Here is an 18,998-nt window from a genome sequence, read left to right as displayed (position 1 = left end):
GCATCTACAAAATAACCAACAAAACACTAAACTGGAAGTATTTCTCAAGTGGTAATGTGATGGCCTATCCAATGCAAAACCCTGACTTCAAACTCCAGTACTACCCTTTCTCCCCCCAAAATACTAGCCTTCAGGGTTTGGGCTATAGCTCAGTGATAGAGTTGATGCATAGCATCACAAGACCCTGGATTTACTACCCAACACCACAAGAAATAAAATATACTGGCCTTCTCCTTACTAAAGCTTAATAGTCATTTTGGATTTTTCTTACTCCATCCAAAAAATTCCATTTAGGTACTAGTGACTCACATTTGTACTGCTAGCTACTCAGGAGGCTGAGATCTGAGGAGCTTACTTCAAAGCTAGCCCAGACAGGAAAGTCCAGGGGATTTTCTAATTAACCAGCAAAATCCAGAAGTGTAGCTGTGGCTCAAGTGGTAGAGTGCCAGCCTTGAGCCAAAAGGTTCAGAGATAGTGCCCAGGCCCTGAGTTCTAGCCCCAGAACTGACACACAAAAAGGAAAATAAAATAAATATATTAATTATTAACATAAAGCAAACTATAAATGTGTATCTACTTCCCTTTTTTACTTCAGCTTCTTTTAATTTTTTATAGTTATTATTAAGGTGATATGAAGAAGGGCTACTGTTTCATCAGTCTGGTAATGAATACATTCCTTTTTGAACAATGTTGCCCCTTCCTTTGCTCTCTTCCGGTTTTTCCCTCCCGTCCCCACCCACAAGTTGTGTAGTTCATTTTCAGCTTATTTTTTAACTACATTATATAAATTAATAATTATACTGACTAAATATGATCGTGCTTGCCCATAATACTAGCACTTGAAAGGTAGAGACAGGAGGAATGCAAAGAAGTTCAAAGCCAGCCTGAGCTACATGGTGAAACCCTCAAAAAATTATATTAATGTGTATGGGATTACAGATAGCTGTAATGTACATACATATAACAATAAATGCATAGAAAAGGGAAAAGAGAATAGAGTTGCATGGGAACAACATTTTTACACCTCATTAGACTTAAGTTAATATAAATCTAAAGTTGATTCTGATAAGTCAATAAATTTATTATAAGCCCTAGATCAGTCACTAAGAAAATAACTCCGAAAATATAATGAAGCTGGGCATAGTGGCTTACAACTATAATCCTAGCCACTTGGGAAGGAAAGATTAGGAGAATCACAGTTTGAGAACAAACCTAGGGGCAATAAAGTTTGTGGAATCTTACTCAACCAGTGAAAAACTGGGCATGGTGGCACACAACTGTCATCTTAGCTATGTGGGAAGCAAAGCTTCCAACCTAGCCAGGGTATAAATGTGAAACCTTATATGAGAAATGAGAAAAGCAAAACAGGCTAGAAGAATTGCTCAAATGATAGAAGCCTTGCCAAGGCAAACTTCAGTACTGCCAAAGAAAGAAGTAATAATCAATCAATAATTAATATATTATACTAAAAAATAGTCACTTAAAGCAAATGTAGTAAAGGAAGATCAGAGAAGGAGCAAAATGTATGAGACATAAAGAAAATGGAAGGGAAACTTTAAGACATAAATTTAGCCGTATCAATAATGTTAGATGCTCTAGTGGAACACCCAATCTGGTGGACATGGCCAAGTCCTGCTTAAACCTAGTGACATTAACACTAAAACAGAAAGATACTGCAAGTACTACTCATAAATAAAGGAAGATATCAAAAAAGCAAAAGTGCTAGTGGATGCTGGTGACTCATGCTTGTAATCCCAGCTATTCAGGTTGAGATCTGAAGGTTGCAGTTTGAAGCCAGCCTGGGTCCTGAGTTCAAGCCCTAGGACTACTACCACACACATCATAAAAAGATAAAAAACCCAAGTGATGATTACTCAAGGAGTCAGAAAAACACCTGCCTTAGGAAGCCTTAGCTATGGCATTCTGTTGGATTTTCAAAGTTTCCATGTGTGTGTGTTTTGTTTTTTTTTTGCCAGTCCTGGGCCTTGGACTCAGGGCCTGAGCACTGTCCCTGGCTTCTTCCCACTCAAGGCTAGCTAGCACTCTGCCACTTGAGCCACAGCGCCGCTTCTGGCCGTTTTCTATATATGTGGTGCTGGGGAATCGAACCTAGGGCCTCGTGTATCCGAGGCAGGCACTCTTGCCACTAGGCCATATCCCCAGCCCTCAAAGTTTCCATGTGTTTTAACAGTGGGAAGCCCAAAGCTGAATGGAATTATTTGCATGTATAAATTCTTGGGCAAAATTATCAGAAGATAGATCATGGTATATCATTTGCAAACAAAGGAAACCACATCAACACATTGCCTTCAGCTAGGTATGGTGGCAGACACCTGTGATTCAATTGAAAAACCACAAATCAAAACCACAATGACATCACTAGAACGATTATAATTAAAAAGTGAAATGATAACAAATGTTGGCAAGGAGTTTGAGAAATTAGAACCTTCACACATTGCTAGTAGGAGTATAAAATGGGGCAACAACTTAAAAAAAACAGACTCAATTAAATGTATAGTTACCATATGATTTAGAAATTGTACCCCTAGGTTTATAAATAAGGATTGAAAATATGTCTATAAAAAAAAACTTGGTGCATGACTGTTCATGGTAACATTCCTAGTGATAGCTAAAAAAAACAAAGTGAAAACAAATGTTTATCTACTATAAATGAGTAAACAAAATGTGATAATAATCATAAAGTAAATGTTATTTGAGCCAGAGGATATAGTATACACATACATTCCAGAGGCTAAAGCAAAGAAGATCATGAGCTTAAGGTCAACCACTGAGTACCTGTCTGAGAGAGGAAGGGAGAGAAGGAGGGAAGGAGGGAGGGAGGGAGGGAGGGAGGGAGGGAGGGAGGGAGGAATCAAACCCAGTGCTTCATGTATATGACGCAAGCACTCTTGCCACTAGGCAGTATTCCCTGCCCAACACAAAATTTTAATAAGTAAATCAATGAGCATACAAAAAAGGTGTTTGATCCTATTTGTATCAGGAAATGTAAATGAAAACAACAGTGAGATTCTATTTCATACCCACTGAGATGACCATCCAGAAAGAGATAGTAACTATTAGCAAGAATGTGGAGAAATTGGAAGTCTCAGATACTGTTAGTGGGACAGGAAAATAGTGCAGCTGCTTTGGCAGTTTGGCAATTCTCTAGGAGGTTAAATAAATACAGAAGTATCATGTGATCCAGTAATCACATTATTAGATCTGTCTATCCAAGAGTTACAAAAACATCTATGCAAAAACCTTTATGCTAAAAGTCCTGGAAAAACTGGCAATCCAGGGAACACTCCTGAATATAATAAAGGCAGTTTATGACAAGCCAACAACAAGCATAATTCTAAATGGTGAAAAACTAAAGCCATGCCCTTTAAAATCAGGAGCAAGACAGGGATGTCCGCTTTCTCCCCTTCTCTTCAACATAGTACTAGAATTCCTAGCCAGAGCAATTAGGCAAGAAGAAAATATAAAGGGGATCCAAATAGGAAAAGATGAAGTTAAACTTTCTCTCTTCGCAGATGACATGATCCTATACCTAAAGAACCCCATAGACTCTACTCCCAAGCTACTAGAGCTGATCCAAAACTTTGGCACAGTTGCAGGATATAAAATAAACCCTCAAAAATCAATGGCCTTTCTATATGCTAATGGCCTGAAGACCAAGGCTGAAATCAGGAAAGCAACTCCTTTTGCAATAGCCCCCCAAAACATAAAATACCTAGGAATAACCTTAACCAAAGAAGTGAAAGACCTCTATGATGAGAACTTTAAAAACATGATAAACGAAATTAAGGCAGAACTAAGGAAATGGAAAAACCTCCCATGCTCCTGGATTGGGAGGATTAATATAATCAAAATGGCAATATTGCCAAAGGCTATCTACAAATTCAATGCAATACCCATTAATATCCCAACACCATTTTCTAATGAAATAGAGGAAGCAATCCAGAAATTCAGATGGAACAATAAAAGACCTAGAATATCAAAAACAATCCTAAGCAGAAAGAACAGTGCTGGAGGAATTACAATACCAAACTTCAAGCTGTATTATAAAGCTATAGTAATAAAAACAGCTTGGTACTGGCACCGGAACAGGCCTGAAGACAAATGGAAGAGAATTGATGACCCAGAAATGAACCCACAGAACTATGCCTACTTAATCTTTGATAATGGAGCTAAAAAAATAATCTGGAAGGAAGATAGCCTCTTTAACAAGTGGTGCTGGCAAAACTGGTTCAACACATGCAACAAACTAAAACTAGATCCTTATATATCACCCTGCACCAAAATCAATTCCAAATGGATCAAAGACCTCGAAGTTAAAACAGATACCCTGAAAACCCTAAAGGAAGGAGTAGGAGAAACACTTGGGCTCCTTGGCACAGGACAGACCTTCCTTAACAAAGGCCCAGAAATGGGGCTGGGGATATAGCCTAGCGGCAAGAGTGCCTGCCTCGGATACACGAGGCCCTAGGTTCGATTCCCCAGCACCACATATACAGAAAACGGCCAGAAGCGGCGCTGTGGCTCAAGTGGCAGAGTGCTAGCCTTGAGCGGGAAGAAGCCAGGGACAGTGCTCAGGCCCTGAGTCCAAGGCCCAGGACTGGCAAAAAAAAAAAAAAAGACCCAGAAATGCTATAAATCAAAGAAAGGATGAGCAAATGGGACTGCATCAAACTGCAGAGCTTCTGCAGGGCAAAGCTCGTAAGATAAACAGAAAGCCCACAGATTGGAAAAAGGTCTTTACCGGCCAAATGGACAAAGGCCTCATATCTAAAATATATGCAGAACTAAAAAAATTACATTCCTCCAAAACTAAACCGGAAAGAACCAATAGCCCCCTCAACAAGTGGGCTAAAGACTTCAAAAGAGACTTCTATGATGAGGAAATGAGAATGGCCAAGAGACATGAAAAAGTGCTCTACATCACTGGCTATAAAAGAAATGCAAATCAAAACAACATTGAGATTCCATCTCACCCCAGTAAGAATTGGCCAAAAGGGAACTCTCTACTTCATTGTTGGTGGGAATGTAAACTGGTTCAGCCACTCTGCAAAGCGGTATGGAGATTCCTCAGAAGGCTAAACATAGAGCTCCCCTATGACCCAGCAGCCCCACTTTTGGGTATCTACCCAAAAGACTACAAACAAGAACACACTAAAGCCACCAGCACAACAACGTTCATTGCAGCACAATTTGTCATAGCTAGAAAATGGAACCAACCCAGATGCCCCTCAGTAGACGAATGGATCAGGAAAACGTGGTACATATACACAATGGAATTTTATGCCTCTATCAGAAAGAATGACATTGCTCCATTTGTAAGGAAATGGAAGGACTTGGAAAAAATTATACTAAGTGAAGCAAACAAGACCCAAAGAAACTCTATGGTTTTCCTCATAGGGAATAATTAGCACAGGTTTAGGCTAGTCACAGAAGAGGATCACAAGAGCCCAATAGCTATGTCCTTATGAAAACATAGATGATACTAAGTGAAATGAACTTCATGTTAAGGAAACGACTGTTATATCATTGTTGTCATTACTTTCAACGTGCCATGTGAAACCGTAGCTTATTTTCTTTATGATCCTCTTGCATTCCCTTCCTGTGGTTGTCCCCACACTATCACTGTAGCTCATCTGAGTACACTGGATACTGTATATACTGGTATTAGAACTTGGAAAGTGAAAGGGAATAACAAAATCAAGAGACAAAGGATAAAAAGACAAACGACTCCAAAAACAATACTTGCAAAACTGTTTGGTGAAAATCAACTGAACAACTCATGGGGGGAAAGGGAAAGGGGGAGGGGGAGGGGGAATGAGGGAGGAGGTAACAAACACTACAAGAAATGTATCCAATGCCTAATGCATGAAAATGTATCCTCTCTGTACATCAGTCTGACAATAAATTTTTTTTAAAAAAACCTTTTATGGAGATGTGCATACAATGGAATTAATAATAGCTCCATAGTGGAAAAAACTCAGGATGAATAAAGTGAAGACAATGAAATTTGTAAGATGGAGAAAGAATTAGGATGCAGTGGAAAAGTTTCTGGAAATACCAAGGATACATGAGAGAGAAGCCAAGGAGATTAGAGACTGGATAAACACCACAGAATTTAATGAGGAAAAGAGTTCAGGACAGTGGTATAGAGTGAAGACTGACAACTGAAAGCACTGAAGGGACCTCCCTTTCAAAAAGTTTGGTGATGAATAGTGTTGGGTTTTCTCTTGTCATAGTTGTTTAGTCATCTGGTGGTATTTCTTTAAATCCTTTGACTTCTCATCTCAACATCATGTGTGTATTTTCCTATAGTTATTGTAAGAGTACTCAACATGTTGCAGTATTCTCTATACCCTAGAAACCTAGCATAGTGCCTGGTGTGTATTTGTGAGCTAAATGAAATGAAGTGTTCTTTGTGGTTGCTGACCGCACCATCCAGATGGGATAAGGAACAAAGGAAAACAGGAGTTTGATGGACTAATAAGATAGGAAAATGACCAAGATATTAAAGCAAGTTAAACATGCTCTTGTACCTGCCAACTGGACTATCACAGTTCAAAGGGAGGAAGAATTACAAGTATTGGTTGTATTTTTTTCATTCCCATACCAAGTACCAGGGAAAGATCTAGAAACTATGAAATCATTAGGGATTGAAGTAAAAAAAATGTGTGCTCAGTTGAAGTAGAAAAACATTGTTAATCTCTGTGCAGAGAGGATATATTCAGTAATACCTGGATTTGTTCAGAATGAAAAAGCGTCTTTATCTGTAATTTTGTAGGTGATTAGCTATATATTGGCTTTCATCTTTTGTCAACCACTTGGTTGTGAGATTAATGTGCCAATAGAGACCAAGGAGAAAAAGTATAAATATGTTGATCAGGAGACCTGAGTTCCAGCTTGTGTACCTATATGGAAAAGGCTGAATTAGATTATCTTGATAATTTTCCTTCCAGATATTGCTTTCTTTTCTTTTCTTTTTTTTTTGCCACTCCTGGTGCTTGAACTCAGGGCCTGAGCACTGTCCCTGGCTTCTTTTTGCTCAAGGCTAGCACTCTGCCACTTTAGCCACAGCACCACTTCTGGCTTTTTTCTGTATATGTGGTACTGAGGAATCGAACCCAGGGCTTCATGTATAGAAGACGAGCATTCTTCCACTAGGCCATATTCCCAGCCTGTAAGGAACTTGGGTTTGTTTTTTTTGTTTTGTTTTTTTGCCAGTCCTCAGGGCCTGAGCACTTTTCCTGGCTTCTTTTTGCTCAAGGCTAGCACTCTGCCACTTGGGCCACAGTGCCACTTCTGGCCATTTTTTTGTATATGTGGTGCTGGGGAATTGAACCCAGGGCCTCATGTAGACAGGGCAAGCACTCTTGCCGCTAGGCCACATCCTCAGTCCCAAATATTGCTTTCTGATACTGTCTTTTTTTTCTTTCTTTCTGGTGATAGGATTGAATTCAGGGCCTCTCCATTGCTAGGGAAGAGCTCTGCCACTACAGCCATGCCCCAGGTTCCATTTTCCCCTTAGCTACTTTTCAGGTAGAGTCTCCCACTTTTGTCTAAGTGAGCCTTGCACCTCAATCTTCCTGCCTCTGCCTTCCGAGTAACTGGGACTACATGTATGTATCATCATGCCATTTTGAGATAATATCTCACTTTTTGCCTGTGTAATCCTCAAGCAGTTCCCGTCTTCTGCCTTCTGAATTGCAGGCATGTACCACCACCCCAGACATTATTTCTAATAGTTGCCTTAAGACTAGGGCCTCAAGAATTTGACCACAGAGCATTAAGCTAAAGGAACACCTTTCCTTCACATAAAAACATGATTTCTAGAACTATCAGGTTTTAACTCTCATAATGAAAAATGAAAGCAATTCACTATATTCTATTTGGCCTTACGTATTAACAATATTTTAAAAGACGTTTTAGTTATAAGGTTTTATTTCAGCTAGCTAACAGCATTAAGATGTAACTTCTTTTCTTACCAGGACCGTAAGAGGCAATACGAACTGCTCAAACTGGAAAGAAACTTTCAGAAACAGTCCAATGTACTTAGACGTAAAACTGAGGAGGTAGGTAAGAAAATCCAGCCGTAGGCTAAATGTATCATCATCTTAAGGCTTAGAGGATAACAACATTAGAGTACTTTAAAGAACCAGTGTTCTAAGGAAACCAGGGGTATCAAACTTGACCAGCAATTCTTAAATCTTGTTCGTTTCCAGTTACAAACTGTGAGCAGATAATATCCAAATGGAAATCTTACAATTTTCAACTCTGGATTTTTTTTCTATTTAAACTTCTTTCCAAATACTACACTGTAATATTGAGGTGACATTTCCAGACATTTTTAATCTGCAGAACTTCATTGAAATGAAGTGGACATTCCCCTATCCTCTAAAACAGTAGCTACGCCCCAGTTATTATGTCTTTGGAGATTTATCAACTTCATTCTTGTAGGAGGTCAAACCTAGAATTTTTTTCTTTACTAATATGCTGAATTAGAATGTTCCTCTTGTTACCCATCAGTCAGCATTAATCATGTGCCACTTTTGATTTAGGCAGCAGCTGCCAACAAGCGTCTCAAGGATGCTCTTCAAAAGCAACGGGAGGTTGCAGATAAACGGAAGGAGACTCAGAACCGTGGAATGGAAGGCACTGCAGCTCGAATAAAGGTACAGACAGCTCAAGCTTGGAGCCACTCCTCTTAAGCCCCAAGACAAGTACATACACAGAGAATCTGAGGTCAGCCTGAGCTACATAGAAGACTCTGTCTAGGGGCTGGGGATATAGCCTAGTGGCAAGAGTGCCTGCCTCGGATACACGAGGCCCTAGGTTCGATTCCCCAGCACCACATATACAGAAAACGGCCAGAAGCGGCGCTGTGGCTCAAGTGGCAGAGTGCTAGCCTTGAGCGGGAAGAAGCCAGGGACAGTGCTCAGGCCCTCAGCCCAAGGCCCAGGACTGGCCAAAAAAAAAAAGAAGACTCTGTCTAAAACAATATCCCTATATATTTATTTTTATTTTCTAGAATTTTAAGAAAATGGAGTCACATTATGTATATATTTCCTGGCCTTTTTTTTTTGCCAGTTGTAGGGCTTGCACTCAGGGCCTGGGCACTATTTCTGAGCCCCTTTGGGCTCAAGGCTAGCCTTCTACCACTTGAACCACAGTACCACTTCCATCTTTGTCTTATTAATTTATTGGAGATAAGAGTCTCAAACTTTTCTGCCCAGGCTGGCTTCGAACTTTGATCCTCAGATCTCAGCCTCCTAAGTAGCTAGCATTGCAGGCCTGAGCCATCAGCACCCAGCTTCCTGGCTTGTTTTATTAAGCATAGTTATTTTGAGGTTCAACCACGTGGTTGTCCATTGCTTCTATTGTTTCTAATTATTTTGAGGTTCAACCACATGGTTGTCCATTACTTCTACTTTTGTGTGTATGCCAGAACTAGTACTTGAACTCAGGGCCTCAAGCTCTTGTTTTGTATTTTCACTTGAAGCTCAACCACTTGAATCACATACCTAGTTCTACCTTTTTGCTGGCTAATTAGAAGTAAGAGTCTTAAGGACTTTCCTATACAGGTTATCCTCAAACTTGGGGTATTCCTGTCAGCCTCCTTAGTGCTGAGATTATACACATGCATCATCACGCCCAGCTTTAATATCTGTGTTTCTGATATTAACATAGCCCCTCCAAGCTTTCTTTGGACTGGTTTTAATATAATTTTTCATCTTTTCCCCATGTTTGCATTTTGTATCATATATTGAATTGTGCATACTAGGGGGATTCATCATGAAATTTAATTACATCCATCTCACCTATAGCTCTTTCTTATCTCACCCTCTTCCCTACATCTCTGTTTTGCCCCTTCCAGCTCCCTAATGGTCTCCCTTTTACTTTCATGACGTTGGTTTGTTTTGTCTTTCCATGGCTTCAGAGAAAAACTCACCCATTGATTTTGTGGGACTGTCATACCTCACTTAATATAAGATCTCCAATTCCATCCATTTCCAGTAAACAGCATAATTTCATTCTTCTTAATAATTGAGTAAAACTCCATGTATATACACCCACATTTTCTTTACCTCTTCATCCACTGATGGGCACCTAGGCTGATTCCATAAGTTGGCTATTGTAAATAGTGCTGCTATAAAAACAAGTATACAGGTAACTCTATACTAAGCCATTTTTCACTCTTTTGGATACTAACTCAGAAATGGTAGGCTGAATCTTGTAGGAGTTCTAATTTTAATTTTTTGAGGACCCTCCATACTGATTTCCATAGTGGCTATACTAATTTATACTCTCACCAGATTGATTGAGTCCCCTTCTGTTCACCATCTTCAGTAGCTTTTCTGACTGGAGTGAGATGGACTCTCAATGTAGTTTTTATTTGCATTTCCCTGATGGCTGAGGATGTTGAAATATTTTTATGTACTTATTGTCCATTTGTACTTCATTTGAAGCCTATCCAGCTCATCTATCCATTTATTGATTGTATTTTCCTCTTGTTTATTTTTGGAGCTTTTTAGATATCAAGAATATTCATCTTGTTAGATGAATTATCTCTTGCAAAGATTTTTTTTCTATCCTGCCAGCTGTCTCTGCACTCATTTGATTGTTTTTCTTATGCAGAAGCTTTTTTAATTTGATAGGACTTCATTTCTCCATTTTTGCTCTTTTTTCTAGGCTGTTAGGGTCCTGTTTGGAGAGTGCTTCTCAATGTTCAAGCAAGACTGGATAATGGCAAATATTCACCCATGTTCAGAGAACTGTGCCTGATCCCCAGCACCAGTCAGAGAGAAATAAACCAGCTGGAGTCTTAGAGTTCTTAGAGTTCCTACTGTGCAGGATGCTACTGTAGGATCCACTGTGGCCTTCAGGGCAGCACACATTTTAGAAACATCCCTTCTTTTAGTATAAGTAGCCACTTCTGTAGACTGCTGTAGACTATGGACAGATTTGCACTCACTCCATAACCACCCCCCACCACCACCACCATTATCACCATTGTGTCCCCTAGAGGCAGCTTGGATACTTGCCTTGGAGAAAGCAAAGCAAACTGTGTTCTGTACTAGGGGGAGAGAAAGGAACAAATGAGGCACTCTGGCTGCCAGTCTTGCTGCTTTCAGACCCCACCCAGCATTAAATGTCCCTGTAGGAGGGACCTGGCTTCAGAAATTGAGTAGTCCATAGTTCTTGGGCTCAGCTGTCTTGATCCTGTCTAGCAATAAGCCACACAGCCAGAAAGCAGCTTCCAGAAGCCAAACAATCTGCCTGTCAGGGGCCCAAAGTTGTTTCTATAGCAATCATCCTCAGATGACAGGACTCCCTCCTTGCCACAAACATTAGGGCCACTGAGCACTCCACCCCTCATTGCCTATACTCCCTACTGCTTAATCTTCTCATAATGTCCATATCAGATCACCCGTCCCCATGATCATCTCTCATGCTGTCTTCCACCCAGACACTGTGGCAGGGTATTCCCAAGTTCCCTTAGCGGCTTGTTTCTTTGGGGAGGAGGGGGGTACCAGAGTTGCTGAGTCTCAAACAATAGGCCTCCTCTCAAGATAATGCCTAGCTACACCTCTCTGAATATGGGAATGGAAAAGAATGATTTCTTCTCCAATGCTACTTTGTCATATGGGACACCAAAAAGCTGCACTGGGTCTAAAGCTTGTGGGAAGCTTGTACTTGTTGGGAAGCTTGTACTTGTTGGGAAGCTAGTTCTGCCAGTCTTTTGTCACCAGTATTGGAGCTAAAGACTGGCTCCTATTTTCTCCATGCTTTCCAATTCTCTTCTTAACTTTATTATGGTTTGCAATGCTCTTTTCTCTGTCTCTTTGGAATATAGTCTCTCCTTTGTTACCCTCATTCTTAATCATTGAATTACATGGGAAACGCTTCAAATCTTCCATCTTGCCTTCCCCTCCTGACCTTTCTAACGTTAACTTATTTGTGCCTTCATTTTTCTTTTCTTTTTTTTAATTAAATTTTATTGACAAGGTGTTGTGCAAAGGGGGTACAGTTACATAATAAGGCAGTAAATACATTTCTTGTTATATCTTACACCCTTATTTTTCTTTCCCTTCCCTAAATCAGGTAGGCATATATACAATATCTAGGGTGCCTTCATTTTTAAAGTGTTTTGTTTTGTTGTATATATGTATATGTGCATGCAAACAAACAAAGGTAGACTCCTCAAGACTCGGTCTCCAAAAATAGTCAGCAAAAAGCTGGGCAAGAGGTATGGCTCACATGGTAGAGTGCCAGCTGAGCAAGCATGAGGATCTGAGTTCAAACTCCAGTACTACTAAAAAATCGGGGAAAGAGAACTGGAGGAATGCCTGAAGTGATAAGGTACCAGCCATTAGCAAGACAGCAATGCAAGAGCACATGATCCTGTGTTCAAGCTCCCGTACCAGCAGACAGAAAAACTGGATACCCCAGCTACTTGGTAGGTAGAGACAGGATAATTGAGGTTCCAGGCCAACCGAGGCAAAAGTGAGACCATAACTTAAAATAAAACTGGGAGTGGTAGCACATACCTATAATCATAGCTACTTTAGAGATAGAGATAAGAGTATCAGGGTTCAAGGCTGGTCCAGGCAAAAAGCAGGAGAACCTGTGTGAAAAACAAGAAAAGAACCCTGGGATGTGGCTCAAGTGGTAGAGCCAGACCCAGATTTCAACTCTAGGACCAATAAAAAAATGGTTATCTTTAGCAAATAGAATAGATAATAGGAGTATTTTTCAGTTGTATATCAGTATTCGTTAAAGGCAAAAAAAATGTTAAGGAGAAAAGGAGGTAACAAAGAGAGTCTACTTAGAAATAGTAGAAATCTGGGGAAAGATTGTCTGTACAAAGCCTCTTTCTTGTGACCTTAAGGGATATTGCTGATAAGGGCTCAAGAAATTATGTCATTTTTAGTGAATATAGGTACAAATGCCCCACCTCTAGCTACTTGGGCTTTGATCCAAAATAAATTTAAGTCTGGGGCTGGGAATATGGCCTAGTGGCAAGAGTGCTTGCCTCCTACACATGAAGCTCTCGGTTCGATTCCCCAGCACCACATATATGGAAAAACGGCCAGAAGGGGCGCTGTGGCTCAGGTAGCAGAGTGCTAGCCTTGAGTGGGAAGAAGCCAGGGACAGTGCTCAGGCCTTGAGTCCAAGGCCCACGACTGGCCAATAAAAAAAAAAAAAAGAAATTTAAGTCTGGAGTTGACTCTAATCCATGGACTAGTGATTTCCTTATCCCCAAACCAGATACCCAGATACCTGTAATTTCTGTCCTAGAATTGGCTTGCAAATGAAATTGAGGTTATGGTCAGCACTGAGGAAGCCAAGCGCCATCTGAATGACCTTCTTGAAGACAGAAAGATTCTGGCACAAGATGTGGCTCAACTTAAAGAGAAAAAAGAATCTGGTGAGAATCCACCTCCTAAACTCCGGGTGAGTGCCCTTAGGAGACATGTGAGCAATAATCCATCTGTAAATCCCCAGAAATCCTTATTCTTTTGGAAGAACCCCTTCCTTTTCAAACTTCCTCTTCGTGAACACTGTTCTTCTTTACAGAGGCGCACATTCAACTTGGATAAAGCCTATGGTCAGCTTTCAGAGTCAGAGGATTCTGTTACAAAGCAGATTGAAACCCTGGAGACAGAAATGGAACTCAGGTAATAGAGCTACCTGTCAGGCATAAAACTTGATGTATGAAATAAAAAATAGACTCTTTCAATCTAATGATTGGAAAGCTTGTTGTTTACCAAGTGCCAATGGCTCACACCTATAATCCAAGGTACTCAAGAGGCTGAGATCTGAGGATCATGATCAGAAGGCACCCCAAGCAGGAAAGTCCCATGAGCCTCTTATCTTTCCTTAGCCATCAAAAAGCCAGAAGTGGAGCTGTGGCTCAAGTAATAGAGCACTAGTCTTGAGCGAAAAAGCTCATCAACAGTGCCCAGGCCCTAAGTTCAAGCCCCAGTACTGGTGAGAAAAAAACAAACCTTTGTGATGATAGAAAAGCAAATGACAAGGAACAGATATTTTGAACCAATGGAGTGTGAGACATGTCAGGTACATATTCTTATTCAATCCCTTTGAAGGCAATGAGGTATCATTTTTCTCACTTTCAAAATCTAAAGTGAAGTTAGAGATCTTAAGAAACTTGCAAAAAGTATTAACCAGCTAACAAACAGCAAAGCCAGGATTCAAAACCTACTCTTTTCTAATTCCATAGCCCTTAGTTCTTTACAATATGTTTTATGTAGTAATATCTCCAAAATATAGAAGTAAAAATAGAAATTTAAGCTGAGAATGTTGGTTTACCCCTATAATCCTAGCATTGAGAGGCAAAGACTCCATAGGATCATAAGTCTGAGACAACTTGAGAGACCCTACATAGGGAGATTCTGTCTCAAAAAAAGAAAAGCCCAGTTCTGGGCTTAATTCAGGGCCTGGATGCTATCCCCAAGCCGCTATATATTCAAGGCTAGCACTCTACCACTTGAGCCACAGCAGCACTTCCAGCTTTTTCTGAGTAGTCTCTTGGAAATAAGAGTCTCATGGAATTTCCTGCCTGGGCTGGCTTTGAACTGCAATCCTCAGAGCTCAGCCTCCTGAGTAGCTAGGGTAATAGGCATGAACCACCAGCACCCGGCTAAGAAAAAAGAATTTTTGTGTATGTGCTGGTACTGGTACTCAGGGCTTAGGCACTGTCTGTTAGCTTTTTTGCTTAAGGCTAGTGTTCTACCATTTGATTCACACCTCTGCTTCTGGCTTTTTGATGGTTACTTGGAGATAAGAGTCTCATGGATTTTTGTTTCCTGAGCTGACTTTAAATCATAATTCTCAGACCTCAGCCTCCTGAGTTGCTAAGACTCCAGATGTGAAACAGCAGTACCTGAGTGAAGAACAGAATTCACCAGTGCCTCGTGCTTATAATCCTAGCTACTAAGGAGGCTGAGATCTGAGGATTGTGGTTCGAAGCCAGCACTGACAGGAAAGTATGTGAGACTCTTTATCTCCAATTAACCACCAGAAAACTGGAAGTAGAGCTGTGGTTCAAAGTGGTAAAGCACTAGCCTTGAACGGAAAAAAAGTTCTGGAACAGTGCCCAGGCCCTGAGTTAAAGCCCCATGACTGACCAAAAAATGAACATACTTTTAGAGTAACCTAAGAAATGGGTGTAGGGCTGGGGATATAGCCTAGTGGCAAGAGTGCCTGCCTCGGATACACGAGGCCCTAGGTTCGATTCCCCAGCACCACATATACAGAAAACGGCCAGAAGCGGCGCTGTGGCTCAAGTGGCAGAGTGCTAGCCTTGAGCGGGAAGAAGCCAGGGACAGTGCTCAGGCCCTGAGTCCAAGGCCCAGTACTGGCCAAAAAAAAAAAAAAAAAAAAAAAAGAAATGGGTGTAGAAAGAGCAACAACGTAGAAGGAAAACTTTAGATGTCATCAGCAAAATAGATACACTGTAACATAATGGATAAGTAAATATATCATAATCATTAAACAAGATCATTAAGTTAATTGTGTACAGCACTACTTGGCATATTAAAAGTACACAAATGAACATGCTTTTTCTCTTCCCTCCTGGGTGTAAGACCAGAAGTGATGCTCTCTAATCATTGTCACTCTTGTAAGCAGTTTGTCAGACCTAGAAAAACTAGAAATTGACCAGAAATTTTTAGTGTTATTGAATGATAGAATTTTATTTTCCAGAGGATTTTAGAGACTATTTATTTTGGTTTTAGCAATATATACTAGCTGTTTATCTTTGTGTACACCTATAAGTCACTGGACATGGAAAACCCTGCTCTGTGCTGCACTGAATGCATTTGAGATATAGAGAAAGAGTAAATGGCATCATCCTACTGTCACATAGGAATATAAGGACTCATTTGATGTACAGTGCTCATCTGTTATGATTTCAGGACTATGGTGAACTATGTATAGCTTACAGTTGGGTGTGGTAAAAGGATTTATACCACAGAAACGGACAAGAGCCACACCAGAGCTAGCTGTCACCACAGAAAGTGTCAAAAGCCATCCCAAACTGGGTACCAGTGGCTCTCGCCTTTAATTCTAGCTACTCAAGAGGCTGAGAATCCGAGGATCACAGTTTGAAGCCAGCCTCACAGGAAAGTTTGTGAGATTCTTATCTCCAAACACACACACACACACACACACACACACACACACACACCACCACCCCCCCCCCAGAAGCGGAGCTATGGCTCAAGTGGTAGAACACTAGCTATGAACACAGGAAAGTTTGTGAGATTCTTATCTCCAATCACACACACACACACACACACACACCCAGAAGCGGAGCTATGGCTCAAGTGGTAGAACACTAGCTATGAGCACAAAAGCTCAAGGTCAATGCCTAGGCCCAGGATTCAAGGCCCACAACTGGTACAAAAAAAACACAAACAAACACATCCATAACATTGCTGATTGTCAAACATTTCCCTGAGCACTTTGTGCCTAAGTGAATAATGATGTAAACATAGTGCTAGTACTAAGTAGAAGCAGAGGTGACATTAATCAGGAAATTTCCCTAAAGTTGATGAGATTTAAACTAACTTTTGAAATAGGGACCTACAATTTCAGAAAAGGCAGAAAAGAGCATATACTAGCAATTGCTTCATTCCTTTCTTAGTTACAGCTTTTTCAGACCCCTTCAGGAAACTTAGGCTCTTCGATTATATGGCATACACAATATGTATTATCACTACATGAAGTATCTGATTTCTGCCTGGGTACAGTGTATGTAAGAGTGTTGAAGGAAATGACTATTAGACCAGGTTTCTCAAAGTATGGTCCTTAGGCTCCTGAAGATCATCAAAACCCTATTTGGCACCAGACATTGGTGGTCCAAGCATGTAATCCTTGCTAGGCAGCAGCCTGAGGGTTGAAGATCATGCTTCAAAACTAGCTGAAACAGAAAAGTCCATGAGACTCCTATCTCCAATTAATGAGCAAAAAGCCATAAGTGGAGGTGTGGCTTAAAGCCCTGAGTTCAAGCTCCAGTACATGCATTAAAAAAAATAAAATCCCATTAGGGAATCTTAGTAGGCAAAGTATTTTTATAATGAGACATGATTTGCCTTTTTTTTTATTATATAAACACAATGGATGACACCCTAGTGACAGCCATCTGAGCTACCCATTGTAGTTCGCATCACTGCCCACCTTCAGTTTAAGACTTTTTCGACTTAAGAATACCTTTAATAAGGCTGTGAAATTTGTTAATCTTATTAACTTTGTCCCTTGAGTTCATGTCTTCTTAGTAAATGTAGGAAAACCATAGAAAGGACTTCTGTTGTAGGCCATGTGTGGTGGTTGTCCCAAGAGCGTCACTGTTCAAGGTGCAAGTTTACCAGCTCTCTTTTTTCATGAAACATCCTTTTTTGCTTGAGAGAACTGACAGATTTACTCAGATTTGATTGCATGGTAGATATCCTTTCGGAAATGAGCACAGTAAGTCTGTTGCTTTAAGGAAAACAACTGACAAATACTCGTTACCAAAGGTAAAATGTGAGCATTAAAGCAAAACTTAGGACTCTGAAATCCTGTATTCCCTCCTCCCTGTTAGCCAATTATTTTTCATAATTTTTCTAACTAGAACAGTAGTGATATTTACAGATATGATTTTTTTTCTTGTGGTACTAGGATGGACTATAAGGTCTTGTATCTGCTAATAAACAAGTGTTCTGTTACTGAGCTATATTCCTAGAACTATTTTTTAATATATTATGTAATAAAATATGTTAACATTTCAAGGATCTGCAAAATTCCATCAGTTAATAGTCAAAATGCTACGTCAGAGCTGTGCTCAGAGGGCAGCTAGGAAGACTGAGTTTTGAGGCCAGACTAGCCAGATAGAGAACCTGCATCTCAAACAAGTTAGATATGGTGGCACATGCCTGTTATCCCAGCTACAGGAAAGGCATAAATAGGATCATAGTCCAAGGCCAGCCTTGGAAAACACTTGAGACTCTATCCAAAAAATTAACTAAATTGGCTTAAGTGGTAGAGCACTTATCTGAGTTCGAACTACAGTACCACCAAAAAATTGATATATTTCATAATCATGTATGAATAAAAGATCCATTCAGGGCTAGGAATATGGCTTAGTGGTCGAGTTTTTGTCTAGCATGCATGAAGCCCTGGGTTTTATTCCTCAATACCACATATGCAGATAATGCCAGAAGTGGCACTGTGGCTCGCTAGTCTTGAGCAAAAAAAAGCTCAGGGGTAGTGCCCAGGCCCTGAGTTCAAGACCTAGGACTGGCAAAAAAAAGATCCATTCAGATTGTAAGATAAACCATTGTGATTTGTTTTCCTTTTATTTATTTATTTGCCTAAATAAAGGTTATACTTTAAAATATGTTAAAAAGTTATACTTTATTGTAATACAACTTATATCCATTCACATTTAAAGCAATCAATTAACAAGCATGTAAATACCAACCCCAGCTGAATAATTGTTATCTGTAGTGATTGCTCATATTTTAAATACAATTTTATTGTTATTATTAAGACATTGTATGAGGGGTTACAATTACATAAGTCAGGTAGTGAGTACAATCACTTTCCCTCATTGTCTCCCTTCCACCCCTACCCACAGGTTGTGTAGTTCAGTTATACAGTGTATCCTGAATACCATGACTGTATGAATGTATTTGTTCACCCTCACTCCCTCCAATTCTGTGTCCCCTTCTGTCTCCGTTAAAGACAAAAGAAAACCCTAAAAACAAAAACAAGTCTGGGAATGTGGCTTAGTGGTAGTTTGCTTGTCTAGCATGCAGGAGGTCCTGGGTTCCAATTCCTCAGTGCCACATAAACAAATAAAATTTTAAAAACAACAACAACAAAACATGTTTCCTAGAATCTATTTTAATAAATAGTATTTTAAATGTCCAAAGGAGTTATATTCAGAGGTGTTCCTCCCCTAAGAGTACCTGTACCCC

At 40.1% G+C, this 18,998-nt stretch overlaps 1 protein-coding gene across 3 annotated transcripts in view; it reads left to right on the top strand.

Annotated features, from left to right (window-relative positions):
- Positions 1–18,998, top strand: part of Kif4a (kinesin family member 4A) — a 100,283-nt gene that overhangs the window by 60,710 nt on the left and 20,575 nt on the right. For all 3 annotated transcript variants that reach the window (XM_048336238.1, XM_048336239.1, XM_048336237.1), the window contains exons 19-22: positions 8,004–8,087; positions 8,574–8,687; positions 13,315–13,470; positions 13,594–13,694. In XM_048336238.1, coding sequence (XP_048192195.1) covers positions 8,004–8,087; positions 8,574–8,687; positions 13,315–13,470; positions 13,594–13,694 — 455 coding nt within the window. The remainder of the gene's footprint in view (positions 1–8,003; positions 8,088–8,573; positions 8,688–13,314; positions 13,471–13,593; positions 13,695–18,998) is intronic.

The sequence above is a fragment of the Perognathus longimembris genome, chromosome 28, assembly GCF_023159225.1.
Source record: "Perognathus longimembris pacificus isolate PPM17 chromosome 28, ASM2315922v1, whole genome shotgun sequence".
Taxonomy (NCBI): Eukaryota; Metazoa; Chordata; class Mammalia; order Rodentia; family Heteromyidae; genus Perognathus; species Perognathus longimembris.
This window is presented reverse-complemented; position numbering and strand designations above follow the sequence as displayed.